At 34.8% G+C, this 22884-nt stretch overlaps 1 protein-coding gene across 9 annotated transcripts in view; it reads right to left on the bottom strand.

Annotated features, from left to right (window-relative positions):
- Nucleotides 1-22884, bottom strand: part of GALNT13 (polypeptide N-acetylgalactosaminyltransferase 13) — a 520926-nt gene that overhangs the window by 189591 nt on the left and 308451 nt on the right. For all 9 annotated transcript variants that reach the window (XM_072751535.1, XM_072751533.1, XM_072751534.1 and 6 more), the window contains 3 exons: nt 6351-6517; nt 5500-5707; nt 2706-2876 (listed from right to left, as the gene is read on the bottom strand). In XM_072751535.1, coding sequence (XP_072607636.1) covers nt 2706-2876; nt 5500-5707; nt 6351-6517 — 546 coding nt within the window. The remainder of the gene's footprint in view (nt 1-2705; nt 2877-5499; nt 5708-6350; nt 6518-22884) is intronic.

The following is a 22884-nucleotide window of genomic DNA, read 5'->3' as shown; positions in this document are numbered from 1 at the left end:
AAAAAAAGGGATTGGAGTACTGAGCTAAACTTTCAGGCCATTTCTAAATGGTAGCTTCTACTCAACTCCACCTGATGGTGCCAAGTATGAATACATGACCATTGTAGTAAGATCTGAATTTTCAAGAATAAATAAAAATTCATATTTTTACTTAGTACATCTCATTTTTAAAATGTTTGTAATTTTTAAAAATGTAAAACACTGTATATGCCAAAACCCCCACAACTACAGAGCATGTCTGACACACAAGCTCCTGGTTTATGACCTCTGGTTTAACACCTTGATTATTCTACTGTTGCACATATAATTGAGACACTATTGAAAAGTCGTATACTATGACTGCTAAAATGTCAAGGAGAGTTTACCAATTAAAGAAAACCAAACATTCAAGATTATGTGTGCTATTATTCCATATTCATCACTTCAAAATACCAAGTATTTTACAAACTTCATTTAGTATCAGAATGAAAAAGCCAGACGTTGACAATAGAATAATATCCATAGCCATTATAAATTTTACTTTAAATGTGGTATAACTAAGTTTAAGTCACAAGTTCAAGTTGGTTCTCTATGCATGATTGTATTTCTAAATGATGACTAACTAGCCAATTATAGTCGCTAGAAAGTTCTGTCATAACTGACATTTTAGATGAAGCATTTCACTAAGAAAACTAAAATTTAACCTCATTTTAATCACCTTAGCTATTCAGAATTCCGTTAATCAAGTAGGAGAAAAAAAATTTGTCTTCAACACCTAGAATGATTTATCTGTTTGTACGAATGTGAGAAAAATGATCACGTCTTCGAGTAATAGATTACAAGTACAAAGAAAGTTCACATTACAGCTATGCTGATGAAAATTACATGCAGGCTGCTACAACACAGCCCGTGAATTAATTAACCTTTTGCCATAAAAATCTGGAAACTTCAGCAAAGACTGAGGTTTCTCTGTTTCTCTTGTTCCAGCTCCCTCAGCATTTTAGAAAGCAAAATACTGTGCCATTACTGAGGGAAATAGATAAAAGATACTGAGATTTTATTGGGTCTCCATGTCACTACAGTAAAAACACAAGTTGCGGTCAAAACGTAACAAGTTGAATGTTTCCTTTTTTGTTTTAATTAATGAATGATGAGAAATAATGGCTGATTGCTATGTAGATATTTACTTTTGTGAATGAGATCAGAAATTTCTTTTTTTTTTTTTTTGAGGTCAGAAATTCCTAACTATGAATGTTGGCTAACTCTTAATTATCTACCTTTTCACTATGAGAAAATCAAGAAAATCCTTTTGCGAATGTATTTAAAAAACCAGTGCATCTTAAAAAATATGTCTTTTGCCAATGTGTTTAAAAATAACTACATCATCTTTCAAACTTCATTCTCAGATGAATAAACACATTATATTTGAGTGTAGTATTCAAGTATTCTGATAATTTTCACGTGGGTTCCGAAGCTGAAAAATCAGGTAACATTAAATGAAGCCATGATCTGTGAAAACAGGATTTCTAATAAACAATGGTATTAAGAGTGACTGTCTTTCCTCAGCTGGTCAAGATCAGCAGTCAATAAGCTTAGTGAATTTGAAGATTACAGCAAGATTTAAAGACTATTAAGTTATACTTTAAATGCTGAAATAATAACTTCATGTTTTTATGCAATTATTTGGAGCCACATTTTATTTTTCCTCTTTGATGTAGCAATATCTCCTTAAGAGGATTAACTGTCTCAATATTAACTGTTCTATAACAAGTTGTTCTCTTCCATGAGCCAATTTTTAGTTTTAATTCATTCATTAGGTAATTAGTCTTGCCAACGGATAAGTCATTACTTCAATAGGTTAGGAGACATCCTTGTTTAGATAATGGGTCACAGATACTGTTTTAGGATGTTAGGGCATTTCTCTATTGTTCAAACTAAATCATGATTTGCCAAATTTATCTTTAAAAAGCAAAACTAGTGATCCCCCTTTCCAATATGTTTTTTTTTTTTTTTCCCTCTCCAATATGTTGCTAGGAAATCAAGTTTTGGTTGCAAGCAAGTGATACATAATAATATGTTAAAATAAGAAGGTGGCCATTTTATGTAAATAAAGTGAGTAATGCTGATCTAGACAACTAAAGATACAAATGGTATTTCTTATTTTGTATTAAGAACAAACATATTTTATGAATCAATACTTCAAATTAAATAGGTATTTTAGCTAATTTAGATCAAACAATAAATCTGTCATAATTGTTAATATATTAAAATTTTCCAAATGGATCTTTCTTATATAACTATAAGGAAGACAGCTCTTTGAAGTTAGTAAATTTAGAATATCTACCAAAACATTTTTACTTATTTCAATTTTGAGAATATCTCTATTATAAAGCATATTCATTTAGGTAAGATACATATTTATTGGAAGCATCAAGGCTGTCACACAGAAAATTCACCATAAATATATTTTGAATATAAGAATACACAAAGTTTCAAAAGAAATTTGGCACTTCTGCCAATAATTAAATTTGCCTGTGCTAATTTAAACTAAATTTAATATTGTCATTGATTCTTAGATAATCATGTAAGCAATGATAATGTAAATGTGTATATGAATAAAAAGTATATGCCTTTATAAGACTTAAAAATGAGAGCACAAATTCATAATACTCTTTAATTATTATAGAAATAAACATGCTAGCCTTTGGAAGATATGAACTACATACCTTACAGGTAATGTTCTATCTCCTTTCCTTCTATCCATTTCTCTTTGGGGAACAGGATACCAACGGAAATTCAGTTTCCAGTTAAAACCCCCATAAGTCATGTCTGACCCAGCCATATATTCAAAGGTATCATCACTAATTACATCAATGATAGGGCATACCACTGTTTTCCTGCAGAAAAATCGAAACCAGTTTACATATAAATAATAATTTAAATACTACATTAGCTTCTTCAGATCCAGTATAGATGTTAAATTGAAATTTAATCATTTTGTTACTTTAATATAACTTTATTTTTGTTTTATCCTTTTTCTTTATGGAATCATTTCCTTTTACCACATTTCCTTACAGTCTCTACTCCATTCTATCATTTACAATCTAATCAAATACACTAATTGGTCTTCAAGCTGATATCCAAATGTATTCTAAATACTAACTCAGCAGGATGGACATGGTCTATTTTTTCATAAAACCTCCACCCACAGCATGATTAGTAGAGCTACTTCGATATTATGCATAATTTTAGCTAGAGTCCACTGAAAAGCAATAGCATGCAGAAATAGTGAATGGATGATGACGAATTAGACCTGGTATTTTGAATCTCAAAGGGTATAGGTTAGTTTAAAGAGTTCTGAAAAAATTTTCCTGGGGCCAATATCTACTAGAAAAAGTAAACAAGTAAAAATCGAGAAACAGAAGCAACAATAAAAATCATCATTATCGGTGTAAGTAAATGTTTCCTCTGAAAGATATTAGGGACATAACAATTTCTAAGTGTGTTGACCTAGACCTTAGAATTAACTATAACAATCTGCATATTTTAAAATAGGGAAAAATAAGCAATTTAAGTTTCTGTGTTGTATCTAAAGATCTATTTCTTCTTAAAGTTAAGAGGGAGAGCCAGGAGAGTGGGTGTTCTTCATGATGGCTTTTTTAGGATTAGTAACTTCCACAATAGGAGAAAACTGGATATTCTTTTAATCCGTGTTATGCTTTCTCCAGTCTTCCTCTACTCCTGGCTTATATGTTTTATTTTGAGATATCTGTCATCTCTATAGCAAATGTTCAGGTCTACTCAAGTTTGCATTGCTTGTAGCTAATTCCAAAGAGCAGAGCTTATTTTTCATATCTGATGGGAGGTAAATATACAAATATGCTTTTGAATCACCCAGAAATGTGGAAAGCAAATAGATGTTGTCCATTATTTTATTCTGGTTTTGTAACACCAGTATCACAAATGCTCATTTTCAATTAGGTTTTCTATTCCACACAATTGGCCAAAACCTAGAGTTCTCAGAAATCAATAGAATTCATCTAGCCTTGGAAAAGTTTCTTGGTAATTCTGGCCCCTACAAAATCAATGTCTTTCTATCTTTCTTCATTAAATTTAATGACAATTTGTAGGGAAGCAAAATCAGATCTAATAATCTTGAATAGCACTTTATTATCTAGTTATGGCAACTTTAGAATGTATAAGCAGGACAAGACATTAGAATTCATTATATGCAAATACAATCTAAACACATATTAAAAAATAAATGATCTATGCATGATGATATTGAACAACATTATATTAAAAATTCAATAAGTTGAATATGAAACACATGTTTAAAAAAGCAGCATAATGTATGAAAAGTTGCCAGGAAATGCATTTAAGATGTTCTAAGTTCATTTTACTTTGCCAGTCTTACCCTCCTGTGCATACTGTACAATGCATGGCATGTTATTAGCTGTGTCCTACACTCAGTTGACTAAAAGGTTCCCACTGCTTTCTTCAACTGCTATGCTTCATTTTACTGACAACCTCCATCTATCTTCCTGGCAAGTACCAAATCCTGCCGATTACATGATGTAGCTGGAGGAGCTCACACTAAGCAGCCCTTGTCTTGGAAGCTTAATTAAAAACTGCAATTTTAAGAAGACTTTCTATGGTAAGTGAAATGACTATGCAAACGAGGTGTTATGCAATGCTTTGTTATTGTATCAGAGCATTCAACACAGTTGTCTTCATTAGGTACTTAGGGATTATAATCATTTATCATCAATGTTTAGGAATATCTGTAAGAAAAGCTTGTATTTGATAGCATCATTAGCAGAAAGAATTGCAGGTAAGTATCAGGTTTCTTAATTTCTATAAAGTGCCATTCAATTTTTCAGATTTCACAATCTGTATGTACAAATTGGCAACATTGTTTAAATAATTAAAATTCTAATAGTTGTGCTCTGTTTTCTGTTTTCGTTTTGTTTTGTCTGTTTTATTGTGATTTCATACAGTGGGATGTATGAGTGTGTGTCTTCATTTTTAAGATCTTCTAGGTGGTTTTGAACCAGACTTTGAATAAGGGCAGTGAACACTGGTCTGGGAACGGAAAGAAATATACTGTTGCTCCCAATATTTCTAGTAACTGGGACAAGCTACTTAACTTCTTTATTCCTCTCAATTAGGTACAGATAAGAACATCTATATTATGTATCTCACAGGGTGGTTGTGGGAACACAATGAGGTGCTTTGAAATGTATTTTATAAAACATGACACTAAGTCAAACTGGACTCATTTCTATCACTTACAAAATGAATATTCAACACATTTTTCCTGTTTAAATTGTTTGATTATTTCTTAATCAAATATTAATATCCAGCACGAATAAGGCTTTATTAAATGGGGGAGGGGTGCTTTTTAAAAGCTAGAAAATAAACTTCCTAAAAATAGCAATTTATGAAGAAGTTTTGACCGCTACCTAGAACTGTCCTAACAAGTTCAAACCCAGGGAGACATAATGCATGTATTCTTACCTGTCTTCTTTTATTCTTGCCAGCAAAGGCTCCAGCCATCCTAAGGTGCATTCACAGTGTGCATCGAGAAAAGTTATGACCTGCCCTTTTGAAGCAGCTGCTCCTCGAAGGCGGGCACGTATTAACCCAGAACGCTCTTCCATTCTAATAATTTTTACCGGCACCTCTAAATTTTTCACATAATTCTCTAATGTCAACTTGAGAAAATCTGTAATGTGCAATAAGAATTTATAAAGTTTTGAAACTATTTTAAGACATAGAGATACTCCTGCCCAGATGGAATTCAACACATAGAAATGGTAGCCAGCTCCTATCAACATTATTTGGGATTAGGTGAAATAAATATATAGGGATTTTATCAGTAGTTTAATATATATTTCACGATAACTCTATCAACTTGACTGGCAAAGATAAGGATATAATAGGAAGTTAATATACCAGACTCTAACTTAGAAATTGGGCTACAAGAGCACAAATAAAGACTTATTTATAAGTTATGTTGCTTTTACCGGCACACACACACACACACACACACACAGATAAATGTCCCCGAAGTCGTATTAATGCTCAATCATATAATCATTTAGGTTGGAAAAAAATAAACACTTTTAAAAATCACTTCGGCTGATTTCTTAGGTTAGTACAGATCAAATGGAATCATGAAAGAAACTGAAAGAATTAGTTTCATATTCCTGGAATTGACATTAACCAGGTATATTGATGAAAATCTGATAGGTGATTTCAGGGCTAGTATAATTATAAGGAAAATACAGATCATTGGCTGGCTATCTTTTTGACCATAATAAAGTGTTCTGATTAAAAAATATATATAGTGGGAAAAATATTTATACCTCTTTCACTAGCATCATCTACCAAGATGACTTCAGAGAGCAGATAACGTGGGGAACGATTTATAACACTATAAACAGTTCTAAGGAGAGTGCTCCAAGCTTCATTGTGAAACACAATGACTACGCTTGTGTTTGGAAGTTCATCAGCGTAGACCTTTGTCTTGCATCTGGAAAAGAAAGAAGAGAGACATGCTAATAAATTCATTTTTCATTCTGATCATTGTAATAAAAAATATCCCTGGTAACACAACTTTATACTTGAATGCCCCTTACTAAGGAAACATTTTATGATTATGTAAAATAATTTTCCTTTTAATAAATGTTGTAATTATGTGGCATTTTGAAAATTAAATAGGCATAATTACTAATATTTTAATTCCCTTTTTTAAAGATTTTATTTATTTATTCATGAGAGACACAGAGAGAGGCAGAGATACAGGCAGAGGGAAGAGCAGACTCCTTACAGGGAGCCCGATGTGGGATTCGATCCCAGGACTCCAGGGTCACATCCTGAGCCAGAGGCAGACACTCAACCGCTGAGCCACCCAGGTGTCCCTTATTTTAAATTCCTGTAGGGAACAAAGCAGCATGATCTCCACAAGTGTAAGAAAGCCAAAATAACATTCCAAGACTATCAGTAGAAGACCAGGGTACAACAGGGACATAAGAATTCATTTAGTGTATATAATTTAATTCCTTGTTTAGAAAAAAAAATAGTATAACTCAAAAAGTCTTAAGAACATGAAAAGTTGTGTTCACAAGGTTTTGAAACATGTAAAACTGAGATTATTTTTCTATTCTAAAATCTAGTCGTGTGTTTTCCATTCTCTTTGAATATGCTATAAACCATGTCTACTTTGAAGGAAGAGTTTAGGGGCTAGGATTTACTTTGCAGATTGGAGGTCAAGAAAGGGTGAAGGCTACCAGCACTTCCCAAACTCTGATGTGCATAGGAATCACCTAGAGATTTGTTAAAATGCAGATTCAGGTTTAGTGAGTCTGAAGTGAACCCTGAGAGCTGCATTTTCAAGAAAAAACTTTTAGGTGAAACAGATGGTACCAGTTGCACAGAGCCCACAATAATTCTCATTAATTATAAAATTTTAGAGAAAAAAAATGTAATTGGGTATCTGGAACAGGAATAGAAGTTTATTCACCTTAGGTTATTGTTTCATATAAAATGTTCTAAAGGGCTAGAGAATTAATTCCATAAAATAAAATGAACTAGATACTTGCTACCACTCATGAATGATCTAATGCATGACACAAAATAAGTATTAAAATTAGTCTTCTTCATAGGTGAGTGAAAAAATTCAATAAAATGTGGGGCATAAGGGTATAAAATTAAATACTGATTGTATGCCTATTGAAACATTAATCATCTTTTAAAACAGTCTAAAATATCATCTACTTAGTGAAATCTACAATATAGTCAGGCAAAAAGGTACTGTACCTGAACTACGACATTTTTTCTGTATATATTTATTTGAAAAGCATTCATTAATTATGCACATTAAAAAACATATTGTGTATATAGGAAAATCAAAATTTACTGAGAAAAAGTTCTTTGATCCATAGCCATCTTCTCCCATTCTAGTGGCAAGATTCAAACAGGTTCTTATATGCCTCATCAGCATGTGACTTAGGCATCCAAACAGTTTATTACCAAATGGACTCGGCCACCTCCGTGAATCAGACATGTTCTCACCATGATTTTCCTCAAACCTTCATTCTTCTGCCTCAACAAAACAGCATACTGAGCAAAAAGTATGATAAAGACCATCATGATTATTATCAATAAAGAAATAAAACTGGAAAATCAGGCTGAAAGTGTCCAACAGTCAACAATTACTGGCTTGACCCAAGGATATAAGGGCTTACCAGTATCGCTGGAAAAAAAGTGATTTGTGGTTTTTTTTTTGTATGTTATGTATGCATGTATGTTTATGTTTTGTATTCTAAATGCCAATAAAGAAAAAAATGAATGAGATATTTAGATAGATTTTTTTAAGTCTTTCATTTATTTAAAAGCTGATGTTTAAGGCAAAACAAGTTAACTGGAAGGCAGTAAACACAGAGGGTGATTTGAAGCAATGTGGATGGCTTTGATGGAAACCAGAGGGGTCTTGGTCTCAGGAGTTGAATATGGGGGGACCTTGGAATTCCATGGGTCCATCCCTTATGTTTTTTTTTTCTTTCCTTCAAGGATACTTTTTAAATTTTTATTTGAATGTAATTAATCAACATATAATGTATTATTGGTTTCAGAGGTAGAAGTCAGTGATTACACCCAGTGCTCATCACATCACGTACCCTCCTTAATGTCCATCACCCAGTTACCACACCTCCACGCCCCCTTCCTCTCCAAGGACACTCAGTTCGTTCCCTATGATTAGGGGCCTCAATGGTTTGTCTCCCTCTCTGATTTTGTCTCATTTTATTTTTTCTTCTCTTCCCCTATGAGCAAAATAAGTCAATCAAAGAAAGATAATTATTATATGATCTCATTCATACGTGGAATTTAAGAAACAAAACAGAGGATCATATGGGTAGATAAACCTTTTAAAATACCAAACTAAAAGCAATATTCAAATCCAGCTTCTTAAAATACATCTATCATGCTTTGTTTTTGTTAAAAAATCTACTCACAAATGTTAATTTTATATTCAATATATATGACAATATATAATGAACTAATTTACTATTAATGCAACTATTATGTTTAGAGAAAATTTCCACTCTGTCATTATTTAATGTAGCATAAAAATAAAATGTGGCTAATATGTTTATTAATTCTTCCTTTTCTTCCTATGTAAACAATTATTTAGCACAGAAAACTTTGTATGATCATAAAATAATTTCTAGAATAATATCAATTATTTTCAATGTCAGTTTATCCTCCTATCTGCAGTTCATAGAGGCTTATGAACAGGAGTTATTTCCATGGTTTCTAATGGGATTGTGATACATTGTACTTTTACCATTTTCTGTATTTCATCACATCTGCTGTTTCACCTGTAGTAAGATACACCATCATCTTATGTATTACTACGAAAGGAAAAAGTGTCAAATAAATCACACCATATACTTTCTTATCACTAGAGTCTATTTAATACCTAGATAGAGCTTATGGAACAAGCCTTTAAATTTACTTGGACATAGATTTCTATCAATATTGTCATGCTTGTTTATAAATCAGTCACATCAGCTTTATGTTGCTTTGAAGTTTCTTTCATCTATTCTAAGAGGCTTTTTCTAGCTTTAGGTTGCATTGCTTAACATCTGAGAGGCATACACTAAGCACACATCTCAGTAACAAAATATAAAATGGCTTCATCTTCTTGTGGGTATTTTCCTTCATACTATAAAGTTATGCTTTTCAAATTTTAAGGGGCAAAAAATTATATGGGCATCTTGATAAAATGCAGATTCTGATTCGGTAGATTTGGGATGGGCCCAAGATACTGCATTCTTTTTTTTTTTTTTTTTTTTAGGGGGCACAGAAGAAGAGAGAGAATCTTAAGCAGGCTCCATGCCCAGAGCGGAGCTGGACTTAGGATTGACCTCACAACCCTGAGATCTTGACCTGAGCGGAAATCAAGAGTTGTATGATTAAACAACTAGTGCAGGTGCCTCAAGATTCTGCATTTCTTTTTTTTTTTTTCTTTCTTTTTTTTTTTTAAGTCATCACTTCTAGTTTATTATTATTTTAAGATTTTATAATTTAATTATTCATAGAGACGCAGAAAGAGAGAGAGACACAGGCAGAGGGAGAAGCAGGCTCCATGCAGAGAGCCTGACGTGGGACTCGATCCAGGGACTCCAGGATCAGGCCCTGGGCTGAAGGCGGCGCTAAACCGCTGCGCCACCGGGGCTGCCCAAGATTCTGCATTTCTAATGAGATCTCTGGTGATATTGTTGCCTGGTTGACATGATAAGAAATAAGGCTATCTAAATCAGTCAGCTGTTGACTAGCAAGAAAATATAGAGTTGTGGTCACTGCTCCAACAATGAACATTTGCTTCCTCTTAGGAAATTTAACACTTGTCACTGTTTCCTTGCCTTTCTTTTCATGCAATAACTTTTTGTTCCAATATTGAATCAGACTGTAACTTCTCTGAGGGAATGTTGAATGACAATTAACTCTGCACCTGTAGTATAAACAGTGTAGTTAATAACTTAGGTGAAGCAGGACTATGTGAACAGTCATGACCACATTCATACAAGCTTAGGAAATACGGCTTCTATAACAACTGCCTGCTGGTTGACAACGATTCTAACTAACCATCGACTGTAAAACTCATCCTGATTTCAGACGCGTAAAACTAAAAGGGTGCATCTTAGAACAGGTGAATAGAATAGAATAATTGTAATAATTATTACAATAATTACAATAACAGGTGAACAGAATAATTTCTTGTTTAGCCAAGAAAGAGTACTAAATGTGTTATTTAGTTTTAGTTTTCTTTTTTAAAGATTTTATTTATTTATTCATAGACACAGAGAGAGAGGCAGAGACACAGGCAGAGGGAGAAGCAGGCTCCTTGCAGGGAGCCCCATGCGGGACTCGAACCCGCGTATCCAGGATCACACCCCAGGCTGCAAGCTGCGCCAAACCCCTGTGCCACCAGGGCTGCCCAAGTTTTAGTTTTCTCTGTGTGTGTGTGTGTGTGTGTGTTTTAAAGACCTTTAGGTATCTAAGTTGTCAGAGCTTGCAACTCACTGTTTTTTAAAAAAATAATTAAAAACAAAACAAAAACAAGAGGGCTATGTGATGGAAGTGGGATAAGTACTTAGATTGAACCTCTCTAAAAACCTTTTCTTCTGACACATGGCAAACAACTTCTTTGTGATATTGCAAGAATTATTTCACACTGCCCACCTCAGCTTTTTTATCTTTTACATAGTAAGAATAAGGTAGGTAATCTGAAATGTGTAGTAGACATTGCTTGGTCTGCAGAAGGAAGCTCAAAATCCCCAATGGTAGATTTGGAAACAGCTTTCAAACTTAACTAATACAAATGTTCGTTTTACAGAGTGCAAGTCTCAAGTCACAGAACTGGTTCAGTATTCTGCATAATAAAGTAATAAATAATATTAATATATTTTATTCCTTAATCATATTAGCAACAGTGGTGATTTATTTCCCACACTATATGCTACATCAAATGTTTTAAATGATATTATTGCTTTCTGGAATATTAGAAAAAAATTTGAATTTAAAAATACACCTTAATCTTCCATTCAAATATATATCTTTAAAACAATTAGAGAAATAGCTATTCCCCTGGAATCATTTGATTAAAACAAAGTACAGAAAACAGCTTTCATTGAAATTATGTACATATAGACCAAATAAGCTTTTAGCAATCTGTCCTATGAAGATATTATTATTCTTTTATGTAAACATCTAAATGCGATTGGCAAAAGTTGACATTATTGTGGGAACACAATGCATATGTAATTAACTTGGAGAGTAAAAATGGCAGACTGCAATAGCAATTTTCATCAATTTGAAGGGAATATTTGATGCCCACTACTCAAACTAAGGTCCTGAAATCTGGTATTCTAGTAAAATCATAAGCTTTATTATAATAGCATTTCATATTTATACTATATTATGACATGCCAAATCTATAATACTTGAACTGAAAGTTTATTTCTTTTTAATTCTGTAATAATATATCTATGACTCTTCATCTTGGCTGCACATTGGGATAATCCCATGAGCTGGAAAAAAATACTGATGTGTGGATTTCAACCACAGAGTTTCTGACTTAAGGTGTCTAGGGTGTGGCCAAGTGCAATGGGATTTAAAAAAAGATCTCTGCTGGGAATTTGAATGTGCGGCCAAAGCTGGAAAAGGTTGTTTAAAGTTCTTTAACAGAAACATTGGCTTTAATATACATATATGTGTGTGTATGCATATATATACATCTATCAGTGCACACGTGTGTGTGTATAAAACCTTTTTGCTTGCATCAACATTTTAAAATAAGATGCTTAAGGTTAATACATCTCTTTTTGCAGTTTTATCAGGTGAAATTAATAAAGTGCATTTTCCTATAATTGTAAGCACTGGAGTCAGAAAGTCTTCAATTCCTTTACAATATTTTCTGTCATCTGAAAGTACATTAATGTCATCCAGTCTTCTCTGTATCTGCTGTTGATTTATAAATATATGAGAAATAAACCCAGCTGCTCTTATTTAGAGAGAATATGGGGGTAGAATTTCCAATGTCTGGAACATGGAAATACACTGAGATAGCATACCTATTTACCATCTTTCCCCTCGGCTGTGCACACATTATAGGAACATAGACTGTTACAATTTGATTTTATCCTTTTCAAAACCATATTGATGTTTTCAGATAAGTTACTGAACACAATATGCCACATCAAAGAAAGAAAAATTGACTATAAGATGAGAATGTGAAATCACAAAGGATCCATAATTACACAGTGGTTTAGTTAGACACAATCCATTTAGGACTACAAAGACTGTCAACATCGTAGTTTGCATGACTTGTTGAATTGCTGCTCAGTGAGTCAGTGGTTACCTTTTACTGCCTCAATCAAGAAGATTAATAATAGTAATTAAAAATAAAGACTTACAATGCAAGTCCTCTATATACTTCTTATTTTTAATAGCTATGGGAATTGTCTTGAACCTTGCAGAATTATGTGTGGTTTCTTTGTTTCACAACCATTAAAATTCATATTCACAGAGGGAAATTTCATCTTTTGCCAATGCATCCATGCAAAGAAAACTCGGGCAACAGCAAAGTGATTCTTTCATAATAACTGAACAGCTTGGGGCCTCAAGTAAAATGAAGCACTTAATTTTGCATGGGTTTCTATAAGTTGATTTATATATTATGTTGCCTTCAACAATATTGACTAATTGTTTTTAAAATTTATATGTCCCAAGCACCTTTATTTTAAAACCCAGTTGGACCCTGTACTGATTCTTAGTCTATTTGCTATCAGTTCTACTTCTTGTACCTTCTGTTCCCTTTTAAGTATTTGGAAGGGTGAAATGGGAGGGTGACTGGGCTAGAAGCACTTCCAAAAGTCCCTTGCTTGTTGCCTTCTGCTTGAAATACATCATAAGGAGACACCTGGGTGGCTCAGGGGTTAAGCGTCTGCCTTCAGTCCAGGATGTGATCCTGGAGACCCCGGATAGAGTCCCACGTCGGGCTCCCTGCATGGAGCCTGCTTTTCTCTCTGCCTGTGTCTCTGTCTCTCTCTGTGTGTGTCTCTCATGAATAAATAAATAACATCTTAAAAAAATAAATGCATCATAAGGATCTCAAGTAGGAGAGTGCCATACTGTAGGAAACAGGAACAGAAAGCCAGGGAATTTCTTTCTACATCCCCCACTAATCTCAGAGACTGCACAGCCCCATTCTTCAGCCTTGTACCTCAGGTATGCCTCAATCTTTCTGACATATGCTTTTTCACAATATAGCTACCTAAGTCAATAGGCGAGGGGATTCTTCAAAAGAAGGAAGGTTAATATTATTTATCTCTGCCTTTTCAGAATTTAGTATTCTGCATATCACAAAATACATTTAATAAGGGGTTGATGCATGGAATCTTCACAATGAGGCAGGCTACGTATGAATTATCAGATCAACTTCTTGATCATAGCTCTGTATTGTTATTGTCTGAACTAGAGGTGTAGAAATACCAGCTTTCCTTTTTATCCTTCTTTTTTTTTTTTTTTTTTTGTACCTTCAGTTGGTTTTGTCTTTCCAGCTTCTAGAGTCGGGCAAATAAATGAGCTCAGGATAGGGAGGTGAAAGAGTATAAGGTCTGCGAGTCTGTGTATTATAACGCAGCCCCCTCTAACATAGGTAACATCATTCCTATTTGGCATTTAGAGCAAGCTCTGTCCCTGGAAACCTATGTTGGCCTCCCTGTCCTGCCATATAGGATCCGTGAGCAAACTCATTAAATTTTGGTTTTGTCATCAACTAAATAGAAGGAAGACTGCTGTTATTTCTATATTGCAGAACTTTTACAGAAAACAAATGAAACTACACAGGGATTATGTGAATGTAATTTATTGTTATGCTATTTCTTACATTACGAAGCACTGTACAGAACATTGCAGATAAAGCCTATGATTATTTGGGTCAGCTTTGCTGCTGACAGGCCTCTGCACATTGCCGTGTTCTAGTAATTTGTCTTTTGTCCTCAGTTCTTGTGCCATTTCTACCTCACTCCAGGGTCTGGTGTCTGGACGTCATGGCAGGAGAGCTGCTTTACTAGTTTGTCTAGCATGTGTGGAAAGCAGGTCCCGCCTCTTTCTCTTCCAGTCCTTCTAAATCATTTATTGCCCTAATCTTACATTTCTCTGGCTGCCTGTGGCTGCCTGCCAGTAAACCTTCCTGCTTACTTCCCTTCATCTCTGCTTATTATTTTCTGCTGGAAAAAACTCCCAGGGCCTTGTTTTGTCTGCCTGCTGAGACCTCTGCTTCCTGCTTGCTCTCGAATATCCGTGAGCTCACTATCTAGCACCAGGCTCCCCCCTACTAGCCCAGGACTAGCTTTACCCTGTGGGTTAGTCCAATTATCAAACATTGCATTCCTCAGCCAGGGGTAGGCCATCTCCTCCAGCAGTCAAGCCCTGATGTAAGAAACATCAGAATAAGATAACCAATACTGTGTGATAAACATTTTTTAAACTCTTAATCACACAGAAGACATCTGAGTATATTGCTTCATTCTCATTTGACCCTGAGAACAGAAACCTCCTGCAACCACATAGGTTAACTATCAGAATTATGACAAGGCTATAAACTCATAAATAGCTTTACTGCATGCTACAAGAACTTCCAGAAAATAAATGGGTTCAAACAATAAATTGCTCAAACGATCCCCTTCTAGGGATAGGTTGAGAATAGGTTGCTCAACTGTCTTCTCAAGATGACATAGAACTTAACTAGGCAAACTGCTTATCAATTGACTTTGTTTTCCTCATTATGTCCGATCCTAAAGTATTATATCACATACTTGACCAGTCTCAGAAAGATTCCTGCATTGAAAGATCAGTCTTAAACCACTTAAGTCCAGACCTCCCAATCTCTATAAATATCTACCTTAGCCTCCTCCATGCAAGACTCCTAGGACTCTATGCCAATGTGGTAGTTATTGTGGTGGCCTTTTATAGAGTCAGCAATTGATAATCCTTATAACATTCCTTATGAATTAGTTATATTGTTACTCCCATTTGATAGTAAGTCAAGAATCTAGTGTTCAGATGAGTTCAGTACAATAGTCTCTTCTTATCATTGGAAGACACCTTTCATGACCTTTCCAGTGGATGACCGAAGCCATGATAAAACCGCACCCCATATATGCTATGTTTTTCCTATACATGTATACTCATGATAAAGTTTATAAAATGGGCACAGTAAGAAATTGACAGCAATAACCAATAATAAAATTGAAAAATTGTAACTATATATTGTAATAAAAGTTATATGAATGTGGGCTCTTTCTCTCAAAATATGGTATTGTACTATATTCACCTTTCTTGTGATGATGTGAGATAATAAAATACCTACAGGATGAGGTGAACTGATGGGAATGACACCGGTACCATGACCTAGTGTTAGCCTGCTATTGACCTTCTGATGATAGGTCAGAGGGAGGATTATTTGCTTTGGTAATTTAAACTCAGCCTCAGGTGCACAAAGCTAAACTATGGATATAGAAGACTATCATTTGTTTCTAAGTCATAGAACTGGGATTCAAACTCTGGAACTCTGACTATTCTATGTTTTCACAATAAAATAAGGTCTTTCCCCCTTAGGGAGGAAACTACCTTTGTTAAGCAGAATTCTGTGATAAGGCACCAAGCAGGTATGAGCCTGAAGGTATGCATTCCCAGGATACAAAGGAAATCAAAACTACTGGAGCTAAACTAGATTGGAGAAGCCTTTGCTTCCCTCCAGGAGACTGGAGATTGAGGCAGAAAACAGTAAGGAAAGGAGTGAAAAGAGGCTAGGAAGAGGAGATAGCAAGTAAATTAATAAGAAGCTAAAGAGTCCAGTAGCCTTTAAAGTGATGTATACCTTTTTTTTTTTAAGGTTTTATTTATATATTTATTCATGAGAGACACAGAGAGAGGCAGAGACTCAGGAAGTCGCAGCCCCCTGCAGGGAGTCCAATGTAGGATTCCATCCCCCCCCCCCCCCCCCCCCCCCCCCCCCCGGGATCATGCCCTGGGCTGAAGGCAGATGCTCAACCACTGAGCCACTCAGGTGTCCCATGACGTGATATCCTGAGGACATTTTTGTTGTGCCCAAGATCAGGAATCCAAGGAACCACCGAGGAGCTGACATCGAAACAAGCGCACGAGGGTTTATTAGCAAGCAGGAGCTTGGGCCCAGGTGCACCCAACCCAGCGGAGCAGGGGCTTGGACCCCCAGGGGGGTTACAGCAGGGTTTTATGGGCTGGTCTAGGGGACCTCCAGGAGGGGTGGAGGAATTTCACAAGTTCTGTTTACATTCTGATATGGGGGTTAAGGGCATTGAGCTCTGTTCTCGTTCTAATATGGGGCTTTCTATCAGGGGTGTGAGCTCTGTTGTCTTTCTGATATGGGATTCCCTGCCAAGGACATTGAGGACATTCTGCAGTTTTTCCCATAAAGTTCAGCTCTTATTCACAGGGGCCTAAGATGGCTGTACTTATGCTAATGCTAAACTTTAGGTGGGATGGCCTTAATTTTTCTCGGCCTCCACAATTTTATTTACTTTTATTTTTTAAAAAGATTTGTTTGTTTATTTTAGAAAGAGAGAAAGAGAGAGAGGGAGAGAGAGGAAGAGAGAGAATCTCAAGTAGACTCCGCTGAGCCGGCAGCCCGACGCATTGCTCAATCTCAGGACCACTGTGAAACCAAGAGCAGGATGCTCAACTGACTGAGCCACCCAGGTGCCCCTGGAAGACATTTTAAAGGTGAATTATATCTAAAGCCCATATTTGACTACAGTGTTGTAATGTAACCCATCCTCCTCTCCTGTTGTCCATTATATGCACCCTACTCATGAATGTACTGTGGTTATGTGAGCACGTCTCTATGTCGAGAAAGAAGCCCTGTTTAGTATCTGGATTGTGCTGTGAGGAATAGAGACGTCCTCATAAAAATAATCACAAAAGAGTGATGACCACCAAGGAACTGAGTAAATATCAGAAAGGGCTCTGGACTTCCACAGATTATTCTTTTGGGGTTTAAACTGACCTGACCTTGACTTTAACAGATTAGGTACACTCAGTTGAATCCGGTTTATATTAAAAACAAAAACACAAAACTTTATAGTAGATCTAATTTTTACCAAATAAATGGCAATTATACACTCCTGTTGGAGTTACTCACATGATGCCAATAGTTATTTATTTTTAAGACATAAATGTGATTATTGTACAAGGAAGTTTTGTATCCTTTCTATTAGAGTGATGAATTCTCCGAAATTTTGGAAATCAACTATAATCCAACTCCATAGCTAAACGTAAAAATAATATATTTGAATAAATGCTGTGTGTAGCCTTGTGGTTTTGGAACATGAATTTATGATCCCGGGTCTCCAGGATCAGCCTTTTCTGTGACCTCTCAATATAACTCTTTCATGCTATTGAAAGTATTTTAACAATGAAAATAATTCAATGTTATTGAGAATGATAAATATAATTAAAGTGGCTTTCCAACAAAATTACTAATATTGCCATTTATAGGTTTAAGTCCTTATATTTATTAGTGAAAACAACACTAATTTTTATATCAGTTGGCTTGGATTCTGACTGAATTGAGCTTTGCTTGGGCCATCATTTATGTCAAGTCAACTTAACCTATGAACTTAAATACCCTGTGTTATATATAATCAAAACTCATGCTTTCACTTCTCTGAGAAAATGAAACCACCACCCACCCAGGTTCAAAGCCAGACACTTTGATGTTGACGTGACAGTGATGGTGACATTAGGAGTCCCCAAATCCTGAAGATTCCCCCCTCAGTATCTTTCTTATGCTTCCTGCTATTGCACCCTTTCCATAGACAATCACCTCTTCTTTCAGTTAACACATGGGGTCAATACAGTGCATTTATGGAACATTCTTGATCCCCAAAATATATCTTTCTCAATGCAGACCAAAATACAGATCCAAAAATCTACTCTTTTCTTCAAATGTTTGTGATAGCTCTTCATTGCCCAATGCTAAAATCTAAAGGCTCTTCTAGATCTGGCTCAGGCCACTTAATGTTACTTTCTCCTCTCACTATAGCATTTAATTCTTAGCAATATTGAACATCTCAAAGCTCCTTTAGGAGACAAATATTTCTCATGCCTTTATCTCTAGAATTCCTTGTACTTACTGAAGAAATGACACATAGTGTTCAGGGTATGGCTCAAGTCATGCTTCATATTTTCCCCAGGGATATTCAATTGTTCACTGTCCTAAAATACTGGTACATTTTATATATTTATTCTCTTTTCCTTCTCATATAAATAAGTTAGGTTATTCAACACATTGAGGAAACGGAGTCACTGTGAATGTGTGGGAAATTCCCTACAATGTTGTAGCTACAGTTTTCAAGAAAAGACAAAAGATTCCCTGAAAGGATCCCTTTTGTCTTAGTTTTTTTTTTTTTTTTTTAAGATTTTATTTATTTATTCATGAGAGAGACAGGAAGCGAGAGAGAGAGAGAGAGAGAGAGAGAGAGAGAGAGGCAGAGACACAGGCAGAGGGAGAAGCAGGCTCCATGCAGGGAGCCCGACCTGGGACTCGATCCCAGGTCTCCAGGATCACGCCCTGGGCTGAAGGCAGCGTAAACCGCTGAGCCACCCTGCTGCCCCTGTCTTAGTATTTTTCTAATGAGAATTTCTAGTTATAGAATTATTTGAAAATTAAAAAAAAATTACTTATCAAATACTTGAGAATTTATATATATATACTAAACTATATATTGGTTATAAATCATACATTCTTGAAAGATGGAATTACTGAGAATAAAAGAAATTTTCTTTTTTTTTTCCAGAAATATTTATTTAAAAAAGAAATTTTCAATTGATCAAGCAAAGCTCTATATCCGGAGTAAACTGTGATAGATGATGTTTCAGAGTAAAAATCTGTGTCAAGAACAGCCAGGTGCTGGCAAGGGATGAAAGCATCACCATGGGGTGCCTAGCAACAAGCAAAATGAAGACATACCAATAGAGAAATTGGTGATATTTGCAGGACTTAGTATCCGATAACAGGGACCAAATCTAGGGATGAATTCAGAAATAGAATATTGCAGTCCCTGAAATATCAGAGAAAGAAAAGAATTCACTTATGAAAAAACTGGGGTTCTGCTTTTATTAGATCAAGGGTATTGATACACAAGTTCAAAAAAAAAAAAAAATACACTCCGTTCATGGACCAGGGTATTTATTACATGGAAATTAGATTTTAAGATCAAAATGGTAACTGAAAGAGACACACAGGATTAGGAAAGATGTAAAATGGACATGTTCCACTAGAATCAGGGCCACAACCAACCTATCCTAACCATTGTGTCATTAGAAAAATATGCTCCTTCTGGACAGTGGAGTCCAGCTACCAAATACATAAAAGCAAATAGGCCTCTGTGCCCAGAAAAAGGCCCTCCTTCTTCCAGCCCCTGATAAGGCACACAGAATTATAAATAGAGTGTATACAGTCACTTTTTAGCTGCAGTGCACATAGTTGACAATTCTGTAAGGATGCCCTAAGCCTAGAAATCCTTTAATTATCTTGACTATGAAGACAATTAGTTCTGTTTCCAGAGGCACAACTGCATCTCTAGATTATGAATTTGGGATAGAATGAATAGTGGGGAGAAATTACAGAGGTAACTGTGCATTTTATTTGAATAGGGTCAAATTGAAGTGTCTACATGTATGAAGTCAAATATGTGATAATTTTTTGCTTTGGCTCAGAAAATGTTTTCATTTATTTCTAGGTTCGCTTACTATAAAGGACTGTGTATATATATTCATCTACACCTGTATCTATACATATATATACATACAAATCAACATAAGTTATATTTAATAATATTCAATGAAATTGAATATCATGGATGGATTTCTAATACTGAAGAAATGATGCAGGGAACTATATTTTGTTCCCTGGCATAGAATTTAAGTACTCTGTTATATATATTCACAAAACTATTTTAAATCCATGAAAAGAACAAAATTAAAATCAAAGTCCCATGTGTGAAGTAAATGCAGAAATTAAAGCATAGAAACCAAATTGCATTACCTACTAAAATGGAATATTAAAAAATACTAAATAATAATTGCAGGGCTTAATTTCTGCTAAATTAAGTATCAATTAAAAGACTATATGCATCATGAATTTCTCTTCTTGTATATTTCTCCACACCTAGTTTTAAATAAGAAATAAGTATTTTTCCTTCACAAGATTTTTCATTGAACACAGCCATTGTTACTAATGGCAGCAAGAGGACCATCATTTAGGGGGAAGGCAGATCTGTCTGATGTTTCCACATCATTAGATTCAGGTTCAGGGAACCATTTTGGATAAGGTTGCATCATTCTTAGTGCATCCCAGCATGAGGTCCATGATGCTGACATGTACCATTACCAGTGTTAACAAGGATCACTTGAGTAGGTGGTACCTGTCAGGCTTCTTTAATGTACAGTACTTTCCTCATTATAATAAATAACTTGTGAGAAGATAACTTGAGATTTTGTATATTTTTTGTTTTTATCAACATTTCACCTGTTATACTATCCATTGATGATTATTGTCTTTAATATATATCTTGTGCATGCATTTTTTCCATACATTTTAAACTGTATCCTGTGGTAAATTTCTAAAAGAATTGTTGATGCAAAAAAAATATATAAATAAATAAAAATAAAAGAATTGTTGATGCAAAGGTATATGAATATGTAATTTTTATAGATATTAACAAATCTCTCAGTATAAAGGTTGTACCAATTTGCTTTCCCTTCATCAATGTTTCATAATTTTTGTTTTCCCATTGGTTTGCAAACAGAATGTATTATCAAACTTAAATTTTCACCAGTCTGATAAATTAGAAAAGATATCTCAAAGTAGTTTTAATTTGCATTTTTCCAATTGGGAATGAAGTCAAATATTTTTCAGTATGTTTAATAGTCAACTTTGTATCTATGTGTGTGTTTGTGTGAGTGTGAGTGTGTGTCTGTATAAATGTCTGTTCTAATTCTTTGTCCATTTTTCTATTGAAGGTTTTGTTTGTTTCTTTGCCTGTTTTGCTTTGCATCCCTCAATTTTTCGGACCTTCATTCTACAGTGATATTAACCTTTTATCACTATTTTCTATTGTTTGATATTTGTCCTTCCATTTTACTTATATTTTGCCATGCAAATTTTATTTTATGTATTCAAATGTTTCAAAATTTTCTTTTATTGTATGTGCATTATAGTTACAGATAGAGAGTATTCCCTTCACTCACGTTACAAAGAAATTGTTTTGTTTTGTTTTGAATTTAGGTTGCCGGTTTATATGATACTTATTCTTTTGTATGGTGTGCAGCATGGATCTAATTATATCTTTTTCCAAATAACTAATCAGTTGTTTCAGCCTCACTTATTAGCACTAGGACAGTGATTTCAGACATCACTTTTGTCATATATTAAACTTCAATTTATTCTTATATTTATCTCCTATATTTTCTATTCATTTCACTTTTCTGTGTTCCCATGGCCCACTATCACACTATTTTACTTTTTTTAAAGATTTATTTATTTGAGAGAGAGGGAGAAAAGGGGAGAGAGAGACAGAGAGACAGAGAGACAGAGAGATTGAGTGGGGAGGGGGGGCAGATGGAGAGAAGCTTCAAGCAGACTCCCCAGTGAGCATGGAGCCCAAGGTGAGATTTGATCTCAAAACCTATGAGATCATGACCTGAACTGAAACCAAGAGTCAGATGCTTAACTAACTGAGCCACCCAGACACCCCCACATTATTTGACTCATAGAGCTTTATACTATGTTTCAATATCTGGTAAGACTAGTTCTCTTTTGTAGCATTTTTCCTTTGCTTACCTAGTTATTCTGGCATGTTTATTCCCCATGTGAGGCCCATTATCCATCATATTTTAATGCATTTCAAAGTATCAACACACTCTCCCTCCCTAAACTTTGCAGCATGCTTATTAACTAGAGTTTGAATTTTAATCAATCTTTTCTTTTTATGTAAAATTTAAATACAATGAAATGTTAAGTGTAAATTTCCCAAGCTTTGAAAAATACATGCACTCGTATAACCTAAACTCATTTCAAGTTATGAAACATTATTATAACTGCAGAAAAATTTCACAAGCAAGTTTTTACCCCCAAATCAACCCTTATCTACTTTTTAAAAACCATATAATTACTTTGCCCTGGTATTATATAGTGAATGCTCTTCTATATAAGACATTCTATTCTCTCTCCCTCTCTCTCTCTCTCCACACACACACACACACACACACACACACACACACACT

Source organism: Vulpes vulpes, chromosome 3, assembly GCF_048418805.1.
Source record: "Vulpes vulpes isolate BD-2025 chromosome 3, VulVul3, whole genome shotgun sequence".
NCBI lineage: Eukaryota > Metazoa > Chordata > Mammalia > Carnivora > Canidae > Vulpes > Vulpes vulpes.
The sequence above is the reverse complement of the archived record's forward strand: the minus strand, read 5'-3'. Positions and strand labels throughout refer to the sequence as shown.